We start from the raw sequence: 20,142 nt of genomic DNA on the forward strand, positions 1-20,142 counted from the left end.
CTCATATGTACAGCATCCATCACTTAACCTTCCCTAATTAAACAAGTTAATTAACAAGTGTCTTCTTAAGATGCTAGTCATCTTAATAGATACAGCCACAGAGATATGCTGAAGTAGGAGGGCTGCAAAACAGGAGAGAGGTTGGAGCATGGAAATGGGGTGGTCTCTCTGCAAAGAGTTTAAAAAATGAGAGAGGAGGGAGGAAAAATGGAGTAGTGGTGAATATGTGTGTGTGTATGTGTGCAAAAGGGGCTACAGAATAGGAGAAAGGGAGGCATGGAAATGGGGGTGGTGCAAGGGGTAGTTGAGGACGAGGAGGAAGGAGGAATCAAGGGGGGTGAAGTGGAGGTATGAAAGGAGCTGCATAATATGCTTGATTTCTCCCTCTCTGGTTCCCCAGGAATACACTGTTGGGGCCTCACAAATTGTTTCCTGTGTGAAATCCCTCATCAGGGTGTGCTGAGTAAACCATCAATACTCCAAACATCTGATTCCCCAGTCTTCTTCCTATTATATTTTCCTTTGATCTACTTGCCCTGAAGACAATAATCGACACTGCTGTGTTACCCATCTGGATCATTATTACCCTTGAAATGGTTCATTGTGACAAAGTTTGAAAATCGTGCTCAGCAGGAAAATGTTGCGAAAGATGCTATTTAATTAGAAATGTTGGCACAAGGATAATTAAGGAAAACCAAGATTTCTGTTTAAATGCATTAGTTATATTAGTACTAATTTAGGTCTGGATGGCTGGTAAACAAATCCATAACATGAATTAAAGTCACAGAACTTAAAAGTGTTCATGATTTAATTAAAAACAGGCTCAAGCTTCATTTAATTCCTGCATGCTAGCAGCCATTTTTGCTACGACGTGCAATGATTTAAGGACCCCCCTCTGCCACTATACTATCTTTCTAAGTCAGTCTCACTTAAAAGCAATTGAACTGATGGCTTTAGATATTAATCTGCATCTTACGTGCACTGGTAGATTACTGTAAAGAAACAGGAGGAGTTTAATTGCGCCGAGTATTGACTGAAAATGATGGGAATAGGTGCCACCTAGTGCTTTGTTTGGAGTACTGAAGTGAGCTACTTTATTTTCTCATTTTATTAGAAACTATATTAGAGGAATGAGTGGTTTTTTAAGATTACAAAATCTTCCCTTTTGCATTTATGGAGATGATTGCATTTTGATTATTGCAGCTTAACTACCATTGTGATACCAGCATACTGTAGTGCAGGAATTGAAATGTCACCTGCAAAGACCTTGGTTCCAATGAGCAGCCTTTTTCTTCTTCTTTTAAAGCAAATCTCTAGCCCTCCCAGAAAAAAAAAATGAAGCAAACATAAAACAAAATGTGCAGGTACCCCTCCAAGTGATTTCTGTGAAATGAGCCAGTTTGCCTACTCCTTCCTGCCTGTCAGTGTTTTGTGCTAATGTACGAAGTCAGAGCTGTGATAGTTAAGTGAATTGTTTGGACACCAGGAAATAGGAATCCCTAGAATCCCAAAGTGCTGATGATTTCCCTTCCCATCTAGTGCCCTTTTCTGCTTCTGTCTTATTTTCTAATCATTGGAATACTTATAGCTTGCCCTTCCTTTTCCCTAGCGACCAGAAAGCACATTTCCTGTGGTGGTTCATCTGAGATCAGGTAGTCCCTAGATGTTATATTCTGCAAATATTACTCCGTAATAAGTGTGGGTGGGTGGTAACCCTCCCCACCCCAAGAGGCAAATGTAAAAACTCTGCAGAGGTAGAATTCAATTTTACTGTATATATAACTCCACTATTCCCTCCAGAATGTTGCACTCCATCATTTAATGCTTTATCCACTATACAAAGATTAGGATGAAATATGCAACAGATACTCAGAGGGCCTTCATCGGAACAGTTGCCTGGCAACTGCCAATGACTTGCCTCCATCATGGGATGAGGAAGGTACATCTTAACAACAACTTCCCTGGCCTCAGATGTCCTCAGAGTTGACTTCCTACCTGGTGATGACAGGGAAGACCAAGAATTGCAAGAATTAACCACATATATAGACCATGCTATTTCTGATTATATTGGAAATCATTTTGAATATGGTTTGCACCATGCAATTTTTTGTGAGCTGCTTTGAGTGGGCTATAGAAAAAAGCGTAAGCATTTTAAATGAATAAACTGTAAGAAATAGTTCATTTTTTTATTTTGCATAAATATATACAAATAAATTTTTATGCATGTGTGTGTGCATGCATACATGCAGGCTACAATAGTTAAGTGGGGTGACCGTAGAAAGAGTTTCTTTATAAAGAATGATTGAGAAGTATATGCCCCCACCCCACTGCAAATTTTTATTTTTTGCTTCTTGGTCACCTTACAATGTAACTTGGCTAACTTGTATGAGTAATCTCGAACCTTTGCTCTGTGACCAGTGCACATTTTCTCTTTTTGTGACATACTTTTGACTTGATTGTTTGGATTGATCCATAAGAAGCAGGTGCACGCAGCAGTGCTTCCTTCACCCCAAACTTTGCCTCTTACTGTGAGCAATGGAGCAGGTGTGGCAAGTGACGTGAGTCCCATATTTCACCTACACAACCCCCCAGCTTACCAGTCCCTTAACGCACCCTATGGAAAAGGAGCACAAGAGGGGAAAATATAATAAAAAGTGTTCCACCTGCTGAATTTCTGCCTATTGCGCATCTACTAAAGACACACAAACCATTATAGAGGAAGAATCAAAGTGCAACCCTAGTTATATAGGGTGCCTGCAGCCTAATGCATGTTCACCTAAAAGTACCTAAAAACTATGGAGGATCTTTATGTATGCAACTACGGCGGCTGGAATTTTAGTAGCAAAAAACTGGAAATGTGACTCAATTCTTACAAAGCTTGACTGGCAGGTGAAGCAGACAGATTACTTGGAACTTGCGAAAATGACTGGGAGAATAAGAGTAAACTCAAACCAGAAAGTGTGTAGAGAATGGATAATATTTAAAGAATATTTAAAACAATACAGTATTGTGAGAATGCAAATCTCCAGGTCTAGATTGAATCTTGATATTAAGGAAAACTAAAAATGTAGAAACTTTTCTGGATATGTAACAGATATAACAGGAAATGCGTAAAGGTTAAGAATATGTAGAAAGCACCATGAGGTGAATTGGAAGTCAAAAGCATGTGTGATGTTAGACGATGTGTTGTTAGTTAATGTTTAGTTGTCATTGAGGTCATTGTTTTTGTTTGTCTGTGTTGTTATATGTAAATTGTTTTGCAATAAAGTTACAAAAAGCTATGGAGGATTTGGCTATGAAGCAATCTTAAAATGTAATTATTATGAAGACAAGGAAAATAAAACACAACCGAACCCCCACCCTTTCTTCTGGTTACTTCAAACTCAGGGGTATTTGGGGGCTGAGGAAAGGCTGGATATAAACGAAAGCTTCTTTTTACAGCCTTGAAATGCGATATTTTCGTTAAAGCAGCCCTTTGTGACGGGAGGGAGTCCGCGAAGCCTCTGAAGCGGGCTTTGCAACGGCAGGAGTTGGATGGAAAGGGGCGAGGCCGCCGCCCCGGGCTTTCCTGCCAAGGCAGGCCCGGGCGGAGCGTTAGGCCTGAGGTCGCCATGGCGACGGGAGCGCGTGGTGGAGGCCGCCGAGCAGCATGTACGACCGCGCTCCCCGCGCCTTGACCTTGAGCGTCGGCGGCACCGCGTCCCACCTGGGGCCGGGCTGCTACGAGTTGCCTCCGGACACCAAACGGCTCCAAGGTGAGGCGAGCGGGGAGGGGAGAAGCACGGGCGGGCTGGAGGCCAAGGCCCGCTCGGCTCTGGGCTTCCCTCAGGCCAAACTTGGCTTGTTTACCATTGGAGCTGGAGCGCGAAGCTGGTTCATTCATTCATTCATATTTGTTTCTTGAGATTTATACGCCGTTTGGTTGCAACAGCAGCCAGCCACGTCAAAGCGGTTTACCAAAAGGATAAACTGGGGTGGAGGGGTGGGTTTATGTGTGGGGGTGGGAGTTTGGGAGGGCAGGCTTACTCAGCCCGACCCAGAACTTTTCTCCTTGGAAATAAATCCTGTTATTGAGCCCAGTGGGTCTCAGTAAGGCTGCACTCTGAATTGGGTGGAGCATATTTCTCAAGGAAGACTGCAGCCTTTTTCAGTTATATTTTTTTATAATCGCCACCTGTATTTCATTAATTGCTCTCCTGCACTTAATTGAGCAATCGATGCACACGATCTTTTTTTTAAAAAATATTTTTTATTAGGAATTTAAACAGAACATATTATCTTACAACATATCTTTAATTCCCCCCCATTTCCCCTCCCCCATAAAACAACCCCCCCCCCGACTTCCCTCAGTTCCCATCTCTGGTTTCTCTGTAAATGCTATTCTCTGCATGTTACAAAATTGTATAACTCCTTAATTTATCTAACTGATTATTATCAATAAAAAGTTTGTGAGTGTTTATTCAAAACCTGCCAAGGAGTCCAGTTCACTTTGTTGCTTCTTTAAATACTTTCTAAAAGGTTTCCATTCACAGTTATCCTTGTCCCATAGTTTATGTGTCAAATTTGCCAATTCTGCATAGTCCATCAGTTTCTTTTGCCATAATTCTTTAGTCGGGGTTTCTTCATTCTTCCATCCTTGTGCTATTAAGACTCTCGCTGCCGTTGTTGCATACATGAAGATGTTTTTCAACTTCCTTGGCAGGTCTTTTCCTACAGTCCCTAACAGAAATGCTTCAGGTTTCTTAACAAATGTTAGATGGAATATTTTCTTCAATTCATTGTGTATCATTTCCCAAATTTTTAAAATTTCATTTCAATCCCACCACATATGATAAAATGTCCCCTCCTTTTCCTTCCACTTCCAACACATGTTTGAGCTAGTTTTGTACATTTTCCCTAACTTCACTGGTGTCGTATACCATCTATACATGATGCACACGATTTTGTTGCGTTTCTAAAGCAAATATCCTGTTTTGCGTTCTGAAAATTTTCCGCAAATAAACAGGAGATTTAAATAATAACAATAACAATAATAATAATATAGACAGGCATTCCCCACATTCCGTATCATCATTTACTTCCACTTAGGGGATTCCAGAATGTTTTAGACTTTTCAGAAGTGGCGTTTATTTAGAAGTTAAACACTTGAGTTAAATCAAAGGTCACACCCGCACCATACGTTTAAAGCAGATTTATACTGCTTTAACAGTCATGACTTTTCAAAAGAATCCTGGGAATTGTAGTTTCTTAAGGCTGCTGGGAGTTATAGCTCTGTTAGGGGTGAATAATGGCAGTTTCCTGATTCTCTGGGGGACAGTCATGACAGCTAAGGTGGTAAAAATGAGCTTTAAATGTATAGCAGTGTGCATGGGACCAAAGTTATTCTCTGTTTTTTACAACGTGGCATTTGGCATTCTTTCCTAGTTTAAAAGGTATGACACTTGTACAGAAATTATTCCTGGCACCCTGCTCTGGTGAACAAATGTTCTAAAATGGGAAGTGGGGGATAAATGTCCACAATAGGGATCACTCAAGCTTTTAAGAGGAACTTAAAAGGCAGAAATGATGTCCAGGGGGGAATTTCAGAAATGTAATGCTTTGTCCTGCATCTTAGGCAAGTCAATTGAAAAATTGCACTTGTTTTAAAAATGCTCAACAATTTTGGGGTCTTCCTAAAAAAATATGGCAACCCTATTATGTGCCTCAGGTTCAAAAGAGGTTTTGAGGAACAACTGCAAGACAAAACAATATATGCAATAACAGGGACAAATACAGCAAAGCCTCAAATATCATTTGAGCCACAGCTTCTCAGGTTGTCCTAATGCAATTTACTCAGTCTAGCAGCATGAGGATATGAAAAAGTTTTATCCACAAGAATTCTATTCAAACCGCTCAGATGCCGATGGTGTTTAAATAAGGTATATGAAAATCCAGTTTCTCTGCTGTTATTATTGGAATGTAAGAACTCTGCACTTGTACAACTCCCAACTCTATAGAGGAGAGCAATGATGTAGTCCATACTAAGAAAAGAAAAGAAAAGAAAAGAAAAGAAAACTCAACAGCTGCAGTTTATTACAGTACTGTTGGTTTGGTACATTATAAATAAAAGTGCTTCAGGCATATTGTGCATGGTTACATGAGCAGAAAAGAAACTCTCATTTGAAAGACAACTTGTGTGCTTGGCAGGCAACTGGGCATTGGATCTTAGCAGTCCAATTTAAAAGCAGTGTCTTCTTAGCACTTGTTTTTCCAACCCAGGTTTTCTGGCTTCATTATTTAGGATGAGAAAGGTTTATGTACTTGATGCATTCTCAGTGAGAGATAATGGTTAAGGGCTTGATTCCTCAATGCTTGCCACAGTTACCATTTACCCATTTGTGACAATTGTATTTTTTTTGAACCAGCGTATAACGGCAGGCTTTTAAACACACTTTATCCCAGTGGCACATAAATGGAAGTATATCCAACTCCTCATATATTTTATCATATTTTATTTTATTTATTTTTTAATTTATTTATTTAAATTCTAACATGATTACATGAATTGGATACCAACCATGGCATTAATCAGAATAATACTGTTCCAACTCTTACCCATTCTTTTTAGCTATTAATTCAGAAAATGTGTGAGGGGAAGTCATCAATAGTTTTTCATAATGAAAGTGCAGGATAAAGGTCCTATCATGCACACAATAACTTTCATGTAAGCCGAGTGCATTTTCTTCTTCATTGGTGTTGTCATATGCAGCAGAACATGCTAACTTTTCACCTTAGTTCAGAAGGCCCCAACAAATCTAATTCTAGATTTAGCAAATAATGCTGATGTTTATATTGCAAGTATACAGTTTAGAGAGCCTAATGGAAATGAAAGATTTTATTTCTGGTCAGCCCTGTTGAAAGTCTAGGCAGATGCGGTATTTACTTGTGTTATTTTAAAACTCGTTTGAACATACTTATTTAACCAAAGTTTCCTTTGCTACATTAAATGCTGCTATTAAAAATGTCTCTCAGTTCAAATGTGGCATGCTGGGGAGGGAGGAGTGCTGCTGTTTGAGAACAAAGTCAAAACCCAATTGGTTGCATAGCTGTTAACTTTTCCCTTTCTTGCAAGGAATCCTATTCTGAATAAGGGAATTTCCCTTAAAAAAAAGGGAAAAGTTGACAGCTATGATTGGTTGAGCAGGAGTTGTACACACATTACTGTGTGTACACAAGTACACACAGTAAATAAAGGGAGTTGCATTGTCATATCCGTTGACATATTTTGAAAAACGAGATCTAACAACTTTTCATCACTGAATGATGACCTGAAGCAAATTCTAACAAATTCAAATTTCCTCCCCCCCCCCACCAGTTGGCTATGCTCCATTTCTTTCTTTCGCAAGTCGTGGCCATGGAAGTATTTATCAGAATGCTGAGAGCGATGTTCCAGGACCAGGATCCTATGAGATCGAGAAAACACAGGTAAAATTATACTGGTTGAATAAACTTGTTACGAAAGGTGAAGTTTGCAGTTCTAGAAGCAGTAAGTATATTCACCCACTGCTTTACCAGTTGCACTGGCTCCCGGTGGAGTATTGGGTCAAGTTTAAGGTGCTGGTTTTGACCTTTAAAGCCCTTTGTGGCTTAGGGCCCTCGTATTTACTGGACTGCCTCTCCTGGTATGCCCCGCAGAGGACCTTAAGGTCCATGAATAACCATAGTTTAGAGGTCCCAGGCCCTAAGGAAGTCAAACTATCCTCCCCCAGGGCCAGGGCCTTTTCAGTGATGGCTCCAACCTGGTGGAATGCTCTGTCCCATGAGACAGGGGCCCTGCAGGATTTAACCTTCTTCCGCAGGGCCTGTAAGACAGAACTATTCCACCTGGCTTTCAATTTGAACTTAGCCTGATCTTTTATTCCCCTTCCTTCCCTCCCTCCCCGTCCCCATTTTATGAAGATTACCCGCTCTGGGATCCCACAGCTAATTCTTCCCTGGTCTCCTCGTTGGCCAAAATAGGACAAATTTAGCCAGCTAACCCTGGTGATCATCTATTCTTTATTGGATGGATTTCCCCCCTAAATTGATTTTTTATGTTATTGTTATTCACGTTTTATACTGTATTTTATGCTGTGTTTTGTAGTATCAATTAAGTGTTTTAAATTTGTTGTTAGCTGCCCTGAGCCCAGTTTTCTGAACCGGGAAGGGCGGGGTATAAAGAAAAATTATTATTATTTATTTATTATTAAGTGGATCTCTCATATAGTCAACAGTTTAGTTGGACATGGAACACAGTCCAGACCCACTTGCTGTTGCTGGTTGAGGGAGACTCAATATGGTATGTAGGTGCCCTTTTGCTGGCGAAGGGGAGCTCCACTGGTGAGGCTGTGTTCTAGTGGGTGGAAAGCTGCTATTATTGGTAGCAAGCAGAAAGCCCTGAATTGTAGCATTTCAGAGGCAGGATGTTGGCAGCTTTGACTGATCTGGATCCTAAGCCCCATGAATCTACCAAGGGGCTCAGTTTTCAGGCCCCTCGGCTGTACCAGCATAGCAAAATGGTAGGGAGAGCCACCTGCACCCTCCACCCTGTCTGGAGCGAGCCAGCAGGACTTGGGATGTAGCGGTGGATCTGCCACTCTATACCTCCATGGTGTCAAGTGAGAATTGTATTCAGCCTCTTTCTCTTCCAAATTAAAAATGTGTACAAAGAATTATTGTATCCCAGAATGTACTGCTGCTGGGTGGTTAGTAGAGATTTTAAAATTCATTTCTTTTATACTCTTATTTTTCTGCATGATATGAAATGCCTGTCAAATTATTCTACTTTTCCCCCTCTTGTGGCTCACTGCACGTGGTTCTTGCAGGTGTGGGAGCTAGATTGAGATTCTTTATATGCTCTGCTAGTACAGAGTGCAGCTTTAAAAGCAGAGTGAATGCACATTTGAACAAGTGATGGAATGCAGATTTTGGAATATGGGATATATTTTAGCAAAGATGGGCAAACTAAATGAAACTTTTTCAATTCGATGTCTTTATCTGCAAATATCAAAAGAAGATAAAAGAAGCTGATGTGATTCTGAATGCAATAGAAATAGGTAATTTGGTTCTTCAAAATACATTTTTCTTAGATCTTTTTGTTGATTGAATTTAAAATGTTCTGAGATGATTGGGGGATTGATAATGCTCAACTCAGCAGATAGCTGAATGTTGGGCACTCCTGAATCTTCTCCAGAACAGATTGAAATCCAGGCTAGAGAAGATTTCTAGGCTTTGAGCCATTTTGTTTCTTTGTTGCTTTGGTAGAGGGCTGCTTTGAAGATCTGCCCTCACTCAGCTAAACTTCACGTGGGTTGTGAAAGCATCAGAGGGTACCTTTGGTGTAAGACAGTCCCCTGTGGAGGTGATCCTTTGGCTCTCAACCCTCAGTTTCCTTGGGCAGCAGATATTTAAAAGAGCCCGGTAGCAAAGAAATGGAGAAACACCTGCGTGTGTGCATGTGTGTGCTTTGCAGGACTGCTTTTGAGAAAACAGGTGTGGGTGGGCATAAAACCCCCCATCACAGGAAGCATATATTGTAAGAGTGGGTGGCCTTTTTCATCTCCCATTTTCTTGTGCCCAGATCTAAAGAGTAGCCCATTAGCAGACAAATGGGTTTCTTTTTAGAGCCTCAGATTGGGTGACAAAATGAACTGAGTTATTTCCAATTACTTTGGAAAAAAGGAGTTCATTTCCAAGTCTATACAAGGGGAGCAGCGGTCAGTTTTCTCATCTAGGCATTATACAAACTGCAGTGCAAAAAGGTAAGGGCTAGACATACATTTCTTGCTAATATTCCACAGTCCCTTCCTGTCATCTTTTAGAATTGATACATATTATTTTTATAGGCAATAACCTAAATATTACACTTAGGGCAGCAGAATTTGCTTTGGAAGCAAAGAAAATATGAATTCAGTATATTAAAGATCACAGTGTGATTTGTGCTTTTGTTAATCTTACTTGATATCCAGTATTTTTAATATAAGGAACATTTTGAGGTTTAATATAAAGAATGAGTGTTTTTATTTGTTTTTATTCTGTTTAGGAGTATTGGAGTTATTGTTGTAATATTTGCTTTGTATATCCTGGATGTTTTACTGCCTATATATTTTTTTCAGATTGCCATGGCTATAAGCAACAAAGCTTGTATTTATCAAATATAACAATATTTTCTAAGATGAAAGTCTTAAATATCCCAGTTAAATCACCTCTGTGAGGTGGCTGTTCAAATGGCAAAACTAGAATGTTTATAAATCACAGTAGTTGTGTCAAATGTCTCAGGATTAGTAATCCTTTTAATTCAACCAACATGTCCCAATATTGTAGTCAAACTTTCAAGCTACCAAGCCTTGCAGCATATGATTATTTTAATAAGCAAGATAAAAAGGGAAGCAGGAAGGTGTTTTGTCTCCCAAAACAGATGGATGCCAACCAGGAAGGTGTTTGGTTTATTGTGTGCATTTTATTTAAAGTTTGAATGCCAAATGTTGGTTCAACATCTGTGAAATATGTGTGAGCAAAGCTGCTAGAGTAACCTGTAAACAAGGTTAAAGTAAGTTATCATACAGAAGATTGGTTTTTATATGCTATAGGTATTTGTTGGTTCATTAGTTATATGCTAAGCTTGTTCTCTCTGGTGGAAAAAAGAAAGTAACATGGTTACTATCAGTGTTATGCTTAGGTTTTGATTATTATTTTTTAAACAGAAACAATTACTTTAGGGGTTTTTAATTCTAAATGTGTTTTTGAATCGTGTTACCTTTTCAAAGCAAACATGTTCACTGGAGCAGTTTTTATTCACTAACTTTAACTTATATTTGCAAGCAAATGACTTTCAGCATTCTATAGTGTGCCCACAAAGCAGATTTGAATTTGATTGCCCTTTCCACTTTAAAAGGATGAGATGTCTGCATTTTTTTGTTTTTTGGCAGGCTGGGAGAGGCAATCTAAAGGAAGTATAGAAAAGTGAGATGGAAATCCAGGTGCAAATATTAGTTTTTACTGGGCTGCTCAAAATCACTAGTAGGTTGCAAACTAGGATGGCATTTACCCTGGGCTCTGAGTTACCTGAAAAGCAGAACACTTTTTAATTTTTTAAAATATTTCTATCCTCTTTGAATTTGAAAAGTTTGAAAAGTTTCTTAGTAGCTAAGAAACACACAGTTGAAACCAGTATCAATTCAAAGCAATATCACAACATAGACAGTCACAATAATAACCAGCAGCGTTAGTAAAACTCCCTACCCTGAGCACAGAATAATAAACCAAAATTGCTCAGCAAATCACTTAACAGTACAATATTCTGACACAAGTGAGGTATAAAACACCAGCCACCTACCTCCGAAAGCCTCTCAGAATCACAAGTGGAATTCACCCAGTGGGAACAGCCGCTCAGGGCTGGGTCTCAGATGCTGAACAGAGTATGTGGGAGGCCACATTTGCACGAAGATGGTCCTTAAGGTACCTAGGTCCCAGGCTGTAGGGCTTTGAAAGGTAAGAGTAGCAATTTAAATTGGGCCTGAAGATGAACACAGTCAATATTCTATCGTAGTCATTGCTAACCTGTTTGTCTGCAAGTGTTCTAGTCCACCAGCTATGGCAGTGACACTTTGGACAAGTGAATATTTTGACTTTTTTTGGGTTTTGGCAAGGTGGCCCCTTGTAGAGTACAGTATTGGGGCCCTTCTGGCTGTGGGCCTGGTACATCTGTAGCCTCTGTACCTGCCTCTTGGCAGCCCTGATGTCATTTACAGTATATGGTGCTGTATACATAGTGGTGATTGTCACATTCATGGACTATTTTGCTTAACCTCTAGAAAACCGTTAAAGGGGGCAAGAGTCCTCAAAACAAAGAGAAACGTTTCCGAGAGATCCGTGCCGATACTCCTGGTCCTGGAACATATTGCCAGCCTCCTTCAATGGGTCTAGACACCAATAGGATAAAGAAACCATCAAAAATCTCTGCAGCACAGGTACATCAGCATAAAAAGGGATATACTATTGTAATTTTGTTGTTCATATGAACTGCCAGGACTGATTACTTTTTTCCCATGGGAAGAAGAAGAAATGCCCATGTACACTGAGAAATTTACAGTGATGTCTCTTCTGCTGTAGTTGAAAGCCTGTGTAGTATCCTTCTATTGCCCTTATATCTAGCTCTGCTACTTGCAGTGGGTTGCAGTGCTTCAGTGCCAGGCATCAAATATCCACATGATGCTACTTTATTGATTAGGTAGAACAGCAGGATTCTTTCCTAGTGAGGCAGAGCAGAGCAGAAAGATTTTATTCTTTCTTGCCAAAACTCCTGAGAATATTATGGAACCTGGAATGATTTCTGTTCTGTTTCTTCTGATCCAGCAAGCGGAAGGTTATAAAAGCACTCCTCTCCTTGGACCCAAGGTCTTTGGGTGTGGGTGTGCACCCAAAGGTTTCTGATTCAGTGAGATGTATGTGCACGCGCGTTTATTACACTCCCCTTCTTTAGAGGGCTCCCTTCATTTGTCAGAAAGAAGTTGGTCTTGGGTCTGCTTTTGAAATATTTCTATTTTTGGTGGAAGCTGTGATTTTTGAGTAGATTTCAGGGTGTTGGTGAATTTGGAACTCTGCTCCATTCCTGCTGAAAGACGAGTAACCTTCTGTACCGCAACCTTGCCACAACAGCTGTACTGTATATATCAAGGATTGTATAGGAGGCTTTTTCAGAATATACGTACAGTGTTCCTTCACACAATGCAGCCAAACATAATTCAGCTAGGCAGAAAATTTGCCATTCGTGTTGTATATGTTTTCTTTTCTTGGGCTCAAGTCTCTTTATTCTTTACACAGCTGATGTCAAGATACAGGAGATGTCAGGCTGGATGACATCTCATTTAAATTAAAAGCATGTAAATCTCTTACTGCACACAAGAAACATGTCATTTTGTAAAGAATTCCCTTTAGATTCATGTTCCGTGCCAAATCTGTTAACTATGTATTTGGGTTTGGTGTCTGTATCATCAGTGTGTTTAACTTCAGGACTCTCTCTGGTTTTCTCTTGGAAGTCAGCCCAAGTAATCAAAAATATAACATTTCTCCCACTCGAAGCAAGTACAGGTAACTTGCATCTTATGCATATTATACTTGTGCAATTGCAGGTTTTCATGGGGTGGGGGGGTGGGAAATAAATAATTGGACAGTGGGGGAAAAAATCACTGTTCCCTGCTCTCCATTTGCTTATTCTCCCCCGCCTACCTGCGCACAGCTGCAATCACGGGCTTACTAGGCTTTGGGAAGGCAGTGCGAAGGTTCTGGCAGGGTACAAAAATAGTTAAGAAAGAAACCATGGGGCACCCTGCCCTCCACCCCCCAAAAAGGCCAAGTCTGGTGAAGATTGAGTAGCTTAATGGGTATTGAGTTCTGACGGCCTGGAGAAAAATGGAACACTGGGAGCAGTTTGTCTGGTATCCTGAACAGAAGCCCTCCCCATTACAACTTTTTGTTGCAGGCCCCACTTCTTTTTTTGTTGTTGTTGTTTGCTTACTTGTTGTTGTTGTTGTTTAGTCGTTTAGTCGTGTCCGACTCTTCGTGATCCCATGGACCAGAGCACACCAGGCACTCCTGTCTTCCACTGCCTCCCGCAGTTTGGTCAAACTCATGCTGGTAGCTTCGAGAACACTGTCCAACCATCTCGTCCGCTGTCGTCCCCTTCTCCTTGTGCCCTCAAAGTTTCCCAACACCAGGGGCTTTTCCAGGGAGTCTTCTCTTCTCATGAGGTGGCCAAAGTATTGGAGCCTCAGCTTCAGGAGCTGTCCTTTCAGTGAGCACTCACTTACTTGTAGATCCTAAAATATGCTAAGCCACGCCCCCAGCCAGCTGGATTGGCTGGCCGGGGGGCGTGATGCGGCTGGGACTCCCTGATGATGCAGGGGCTTAGCTACGCCCCCACCGTGCACGGGGAGGCCACGTGGCCAGCCTGCAACACTGCCCCATGAGAAAGTGGAGCAGCCTTACTTTAGTCAAGTGTGCAGAGTCAATAGCTCATAGATTTTCTTAAGCATGTCTGTTGAGAAGTGGAAAGGATACTCCTTTTTAAGGTAAATTCCACTGGACATGAATTGGACAACTCTAATTGTGTTAAGCTGTTAGAAGGATGTACTATATCTGTGACAAGGTATATTGCATTTGTTCCTACAGAAACTTGCAGAATGCATCAAAGTCTTCCGGAAATCAGAGGCTCCCTCTATCCCTTCCCAAGGACAATCATTTGGTTATGAAGAGGCTGCTGATGGCACTCTTTTAAAGCATAATCCTCCTTCAAGAGACACTACTTTAGGTCCAGCATACTATCAGACAAAAGGTGTAAGTAGTTATAAAATTTTGCATTATGGGTGTCATGACTTGGACCTCAAGTAGCACTCCAGACACAGAAAGGAACCAGCCAGGTGCTGTGAGTCAACATCAGTGTTAGAGGCAGTGAACTCAAGTGAACCTGAACCTGACAGCTGGGATCACCTGGAACTCAAGGCTCGTTAAGTGTGATTTGTATCTCCATAATTTCAGGGTCATTGACATCAGGTAAAGTTGAACTATGGGCCTTCTAGGTTTGGGATGAAACTGGCTCTGGAGCCTACTGTGTCTCTGCATCAGTGTGACTGGTTTTTAGATTTAGAGGGTGTGTCCCTGTATAAATTAACTTTTTTGTCGCCTCTCATAGGCAGGTCGTAAAATTCATTTTTTTGTTCTGCCGCTACCTATTTTTGTTTCATTTCCTGACTCTCCCTACTTTATCTGATTCTTTGGCCTTCTTAGCCCTGCTTATATCTCTGTCTTTGTAGCTGTGGCACAGCAGTAAAACACATGCTTTGCATGCAGAATTTTCGTACTTTGGTTCTTGCTATCTCCAGCTGAAGAAGAATCAGGTAGCAGGATACCCAAAATGCTTGAGATCCTGCAGACAAGGGTGCTGGCCTGGGGGAGCATAAAAATCACGCCTCTCCACTCGGGTTCATGTGGTTAGGAGCCTGTCTGCCTGTCCGTGTGCTCCCCTCTTCACTCCTCTGGTGGTCAGGTGAGGCATGCAGGCTGCTCTGGGTGCCTTGGCAGAGGAATCTGGTTGCTGGTGTGGGCTGTCATAGCAGGGCGCCCCTCCCCAGTTGTCATCGTTGGCAAAGAAGAGAGTGGGGCAAGAGCTAAAGGAGGAAAAAAGAAGGAAGGAGGCAAAAGGCAAAAGGAGTGAGGGAGGAGGAAGGCAGATAGGACTGATGGAGAGAAGGAGCAGAGCAGACTTGACCCTGATGGCCATGGAGGAAATCATTGGCATAGCTTTAAAGGCGACAAAAAGCTATTTTTTTCCACCATGGTCAGCATAGGTACACATCTGCCCGGAGAATCTCTTCCAGTCAAAATATATTGGGCTGGATAGATACAATACAGGCCCTTCTTCTTCTTCTTCTTCTTCTTCTTCTTCTTCTTCTTCTTCTTCTTCTTCTTCGCTTTTCATATCATTCATGCTTGGATTTAACCAAAATTTCTAAAACCATAATAAGCAACCATTGTCTTCTTAAAGTTTAGTTGTAAATTACTTATTTTCAGCTAAAAAGCAACATGCTATGTGGAAAACCATAATGTTGCAGTTGCTAATTATAGTTATTTTACAAAATGCTTGCAGATACTTCACTGTATTATAAAGCAGCAATTTCTTCTTTCAATAAGATTGAATAGAATAACATTTCTAGAATAGTGTTTTGTTCAGATATGTTCCCAGGGTGTATTTTCTAAACCTACAATTGATGTTCGTTGAAAGCACACATGTTGCTTGTTAGAAGCTGTATGGAAGTTCTGAGGTATGCAAGCAATCCTTGTAATTTTAAACACACCTCATCTTTAGTGACAGAACAATGATTTAGAGTTTGCAATTGACTAAAATATGGAATCACTACAAGAATGCTTGGAATTCTCCATTTGTTGCTTATAATATGCTTTTTCAGTCAGTGCATTAGGTGGCAGCAGAGTCACTAAAATGAACTACTTGTCTTTGGCATCATAAAACATGGAGTGAATTTTACTTTACTCGAGTTGAGTTATTATGTTAGATGAAGAGAATGAAAAATAAAATCTTTAACCTTTTTGAAAGATTAAGAATTCTGTATTGGAAAAGTCATACATGATTCAGTAGATGCATCCATGATTTCTTTGTGTTTATGAATTATGTACAATATAATTTGGCTCCAGATATTATATTTATTTAGCTAAATAGTTGAAATCTTGATATCTAGTCAAAAATGATCTACTAGTTGGTTAACAACGATCTATTTCCAGATGCATACTTAAACAACAAAACACAATATACAAAACAATAAGCCAGTTATTTAACTATTTAAACAGCATGACCCAAAACAAAATCAGAAACTCAAAAGGCTAGCCAGAAAGGAGAACCTCTCAAATCATGGAACCTTGAAACTTTTATTTTTTTCAAGGAGGGGAGATGAGCAATCTTTGTTATCTTGTGCAAACAAAGTAGCATTGTGACTGAAGTACACTGTAACAATAAAACTGAAATGCTGAAAATAATATTCTAATGCAGGGGTGTCAAACTCAAATTCATCGGGGGCCGCATCAGCAGTTTGGTCACCCTCAAAGGGCCGGTTGTATCTGTAGGACTATGTGTCCACTCTTTATTATCATAAATTATTGTCACTGCATTCAATTATTACTGTTTTTTGTAATAATGACCGTCTAGAAGGATGTTATGGTCGATTGTATCAAAGGCCGCTGAGAGATCCAGCAGAACTAGGAAACAAAGTTGTCACATAGAATGAGCCCTAATGAGACGATTGCTGCAATCCTATGTGCATTTACTTGAAACTCCTGTCGAAGAAAGTGAGGCTGGCTTCTGAGTAAACATACACGGCATGGGGCTGTAAATAAAATGTGTGTGTGTGTGTGTGTGTGTGTGAGAGAGAGAGAGAGAGAGAGAGAGAGAGAGCTCTGACAGGAAAGCATCAACATGCCTTGTGCACTCTCATTTTCCTTGGCTAATTCCCCTGCCCCCCCCCATCTCGGGGTGCCATTGCATAGCGCAAAAGGCGAAAGAGCGCGAGCGCGCTGCCTGCAACTGGATCTCCGGCTTCTTCCTTTCCTTCCCCGAGACAGGAGGGAGAGATCAAGGTGGAGCTGCTGGCAGGGCGGAGAGCGAGCCGCCCAATTGTGTGACCGAGTGATGGAAGGGCTGCAAGGAGCTGCGTCCGATCTCCTCCCAGGAATGTGCCAGCGGGACTGACATGTGCCGGAAGGTGGGGAGAACTGCCCAGTGCCGCTGCGCGGGCGCGGAGTCCAACTTGTGGAGCTGAGATAGAGAGCCAGGCGCCAGATCGCCTTCCTCGCTTGGCTTGCCGCGAAATTGCAAGAGGAGGAGGAAGGCGGCGGTGGGGGGCGGGGAGCGGAGGGGGTGCCAGGGAACACAGCCCCCTCCCATCATGGCCATCATCATCGCCGCCCCCACTTTACATTTATTTTAAGGGTGTTTGGAGTGTGTGTGCGTGCCTCTCTCTCTCTCCCACTCACCCCCCCCACCAGCCACCCCATATTCCCAAAGAACAACTTGATCACGGGCATCGTCGGTCCTGGAAAGGCTGGCTGTGCAAAGATGGAGAGGGAGGCGAAATGAAGAGGAAGGGAAGCCCCGGGCTGGTGAAATCCAGCGCGGAGGAGAAGAGGACGCCTCCCGCAGGGCGAGTTTGCACGCCAGGATCCAGCATCCCCGGAGAAGATCCAAGGCTGGAATAAAAAAGTTTTTCTGAGGAGAAAGACTCCCCCTCCGTGGTGCGGAGAGACCTGACCTTCCGCTTGCTCTTTTTGAGCAGTGAGCGGGAGAGAGAAGCCAGCTGCCCGCCTCACTTCGGCCCCCGACGACGAAGACGCAAGTTGAGAGACGCGGGGACATTTGAAGCAGCAGCCACGTCCTTAAGAGCAACGGGGGGAGGCGAGTAGGGAGCCGCACCATGTGAACTTTCTTGTGTAAAAAAAAAAAAAAAGGCGAGAATAAAAGGTGAAGGCCGGCGGGCCACATGATGAGGTCTGGCGGGCCGGATTTGGCCCGCGGGCCTTGTGTTTGACACCTGTGTTCTAATGGTACTCCGGTACTCAGATGTAAGTGCCATTGTTTCCATTGAGTCTTACTCCCAGATAAGTGTGTGATTACAGACTAAGATGTGTGTCACAGAGAACAGGGGTAGGCAATTTACACAATTTATTGGAGTTAGTGGTCAATGGACAATTGTAACATTGGTAATCATGAGTAAGAGCTTGTGAGCCAGTGTGGATTTATATATTTCTTTTCCCCAGCTCTTTAGTACTCCAGGACAAATTTTATCCATCTTTGACGATGGTTAATCATTGCATCATCACTGATATTAAATAGGTTCTTAACCTGATTTCAAATCCTAGTTAATTAGGGAGCCTGGATAGAAAACATACGTGGGGCTACCTTTGAAGGTGACCTGGAAACTACAACTAATCCAGAACGCGGCAGCTAGACTGGTGACTGGGAGCGGCCGCTGAGACCATATAACACCGGTCTTGAAAGACCTACATTGGCTCCCAGTACGTTTCCGAGAACAATTCAAAGTGTTGGTGCTGACCTTTAAAGCCCTAAACGGCCTCAGTTCAGTATATCTGAAGGAGCGTCTCCACCCCCATCGTTCTACCTGGACACTGAGGTCCAGCACCGAGGGCCTTCAGGCGGTTCCCTCACTGCAAGAAGCCAAGTTACAGGGAACCAGTAATGCCCTCCCATCAGATGTCAGAGAGAACAACAACTACCAGACTTTTAGAAGACATCTGAAGGCAGCCCTGTTTAGGGAAGCTTTTAATGTTTGATGTAATACAGTATTTTAATTTTTTTTGGAAGCCGCCCAGAGTGGCTGGGGAAACCCAGCCAGATGGGTGGGGTATAAATAATAAATTATTATTATTATTATTATTATTATTATTATTATTATTATTATACAGATTTAATTCTAGACTGCTTAGAAGACGGGGGAGAATTTTCATTGGAGGACTAGTGGGAGGAATGTTTCATTTCTTTTACCGCTTCCATTCTTCCATAAGGACATAAGAAAAGTCTGCTGGATGAGGCTCATGACCCATCTATTCCAGCATCATGTTCTTACAGTGGCCAACCAGATTCCTGTGAGAAACCCACAAACAGCCCCCAATCTCAGAACTCTCTATTCCTGCAGTTTCCAGCAAGTGATATTCAGAAGCTCACTGCCTCTGACCACAGAGAGCAGAACTATTGCTAGTAGCTATTGATAGTCTTTATGCCCATGAATTTGCCTAATTCTCTTCTAAACCCGCTCAAGTTGGTGTCCAGCTTGATCATTTTGGTTGCCCTTTTCTGAAGAATTGCTTGCTGTTGGTCTTCGTGTTTTTAGCAACGTTCTCCTTAAATTCTTCACTCAAGTTCTTCAGGGCTTTATACGCTAATAGCAAGGACCAGAAGACCCTTTAAGAAGCCCTCTGGCAAGAGCAAAAGTTAACTTTCTCTTTCCTGGCAGCTCTCTGGGTGGGAAGGAGAGGTCTGTGATGGGGATGGCAAGCAACAAGGGAGAAAGAAGTTGGCAGAGAAAAGGTCTACACTACCAACTTTTGGCTCCAGCCCCACCCACTGCCAGCTTTCAGCCCCTGACAATTACCTCTGAGGGGAATGTAGCCCTCAACAGAAAGTCTAGAACCCGTAAGTGTTCTAGAGCACAGAATTGATTTCAGCGGGTGGACAATTGTTTCAAAAGGAAATAAAAGAGGAGGATAAACAAGACACCAAAGTAGTGAGGTTTACATTAAAGCTACCAGCGTATACTTATAGAAAGATCATTGGAAACCTGCAGCTGTTATAAATAGTGGCAAATGTTGATTAAAGCAGAAATGTGCAATGCCTGTTTTGGGAAAGCATATTTCTTTCAGGCACAATGTCTGTGTGCGGAGATTTGATGATGATTACACAAAGTGTCTAGCGGCTGTTTTGCAAAATGCAAAACATTTAATAACTAAGCAAGGTTCCTACCCAAGCATTCTGAGATGTGACAAATAGTTGTTTCCACTTAAGGCAGCGTGGGATGTAATCCCAAATCTGTGTTTTCCACGTTACTC

The 20,142-nt window shown here is 41.8% G+C and overlaps 1 protein-coding gene across 1 annotated transcript in view; it reads left to right on the plus strand.

Moving 5' to 3' along the window:
* Positions 1-3,631: 3,631 nt before the first annotated feature.
* STPG2 (sperm tail PG-rich repeat containing 2) overlaps positions 3,632-20,142 on the plus strand; it is a 218,030-nt gene continuing 201,519 nt past the window's right edge. Inside the window, exons 1-4 of the mRNA XM_083571386.1 lie at positions 3,632-3,755; positions 7,355-7,464; positions 11,832-11,987; positions 14,188-14,352. Coding sequence (XP_083427512.1) covers positions 3,650-3,755; positions 7,355-7,464; positions 11,832-11,987; positions 14,188-14,352 — 537 coding nt within the window. The 5' untranslated portion in view covers positions 3,632-3,649. The remainder of the gene's footprint in view (positions 3,756-7,354; positions 7,465-11,831; positions 11,988-14,187; positions 14,353-20,142) is intronic.

This window comes from Podarcis filfolensis, assembly GCF_964270895.1.
Source record: "Podarcis filfolensis genome assembly, chromosome: 9".
In the NCBI taxonomy this organism is placed as follows: Eukaryota; Metazoa; Chordata; class Lepidosauria; order Squamata; family Lacertidae; genus Podarcis; species Podarcis filfolensis.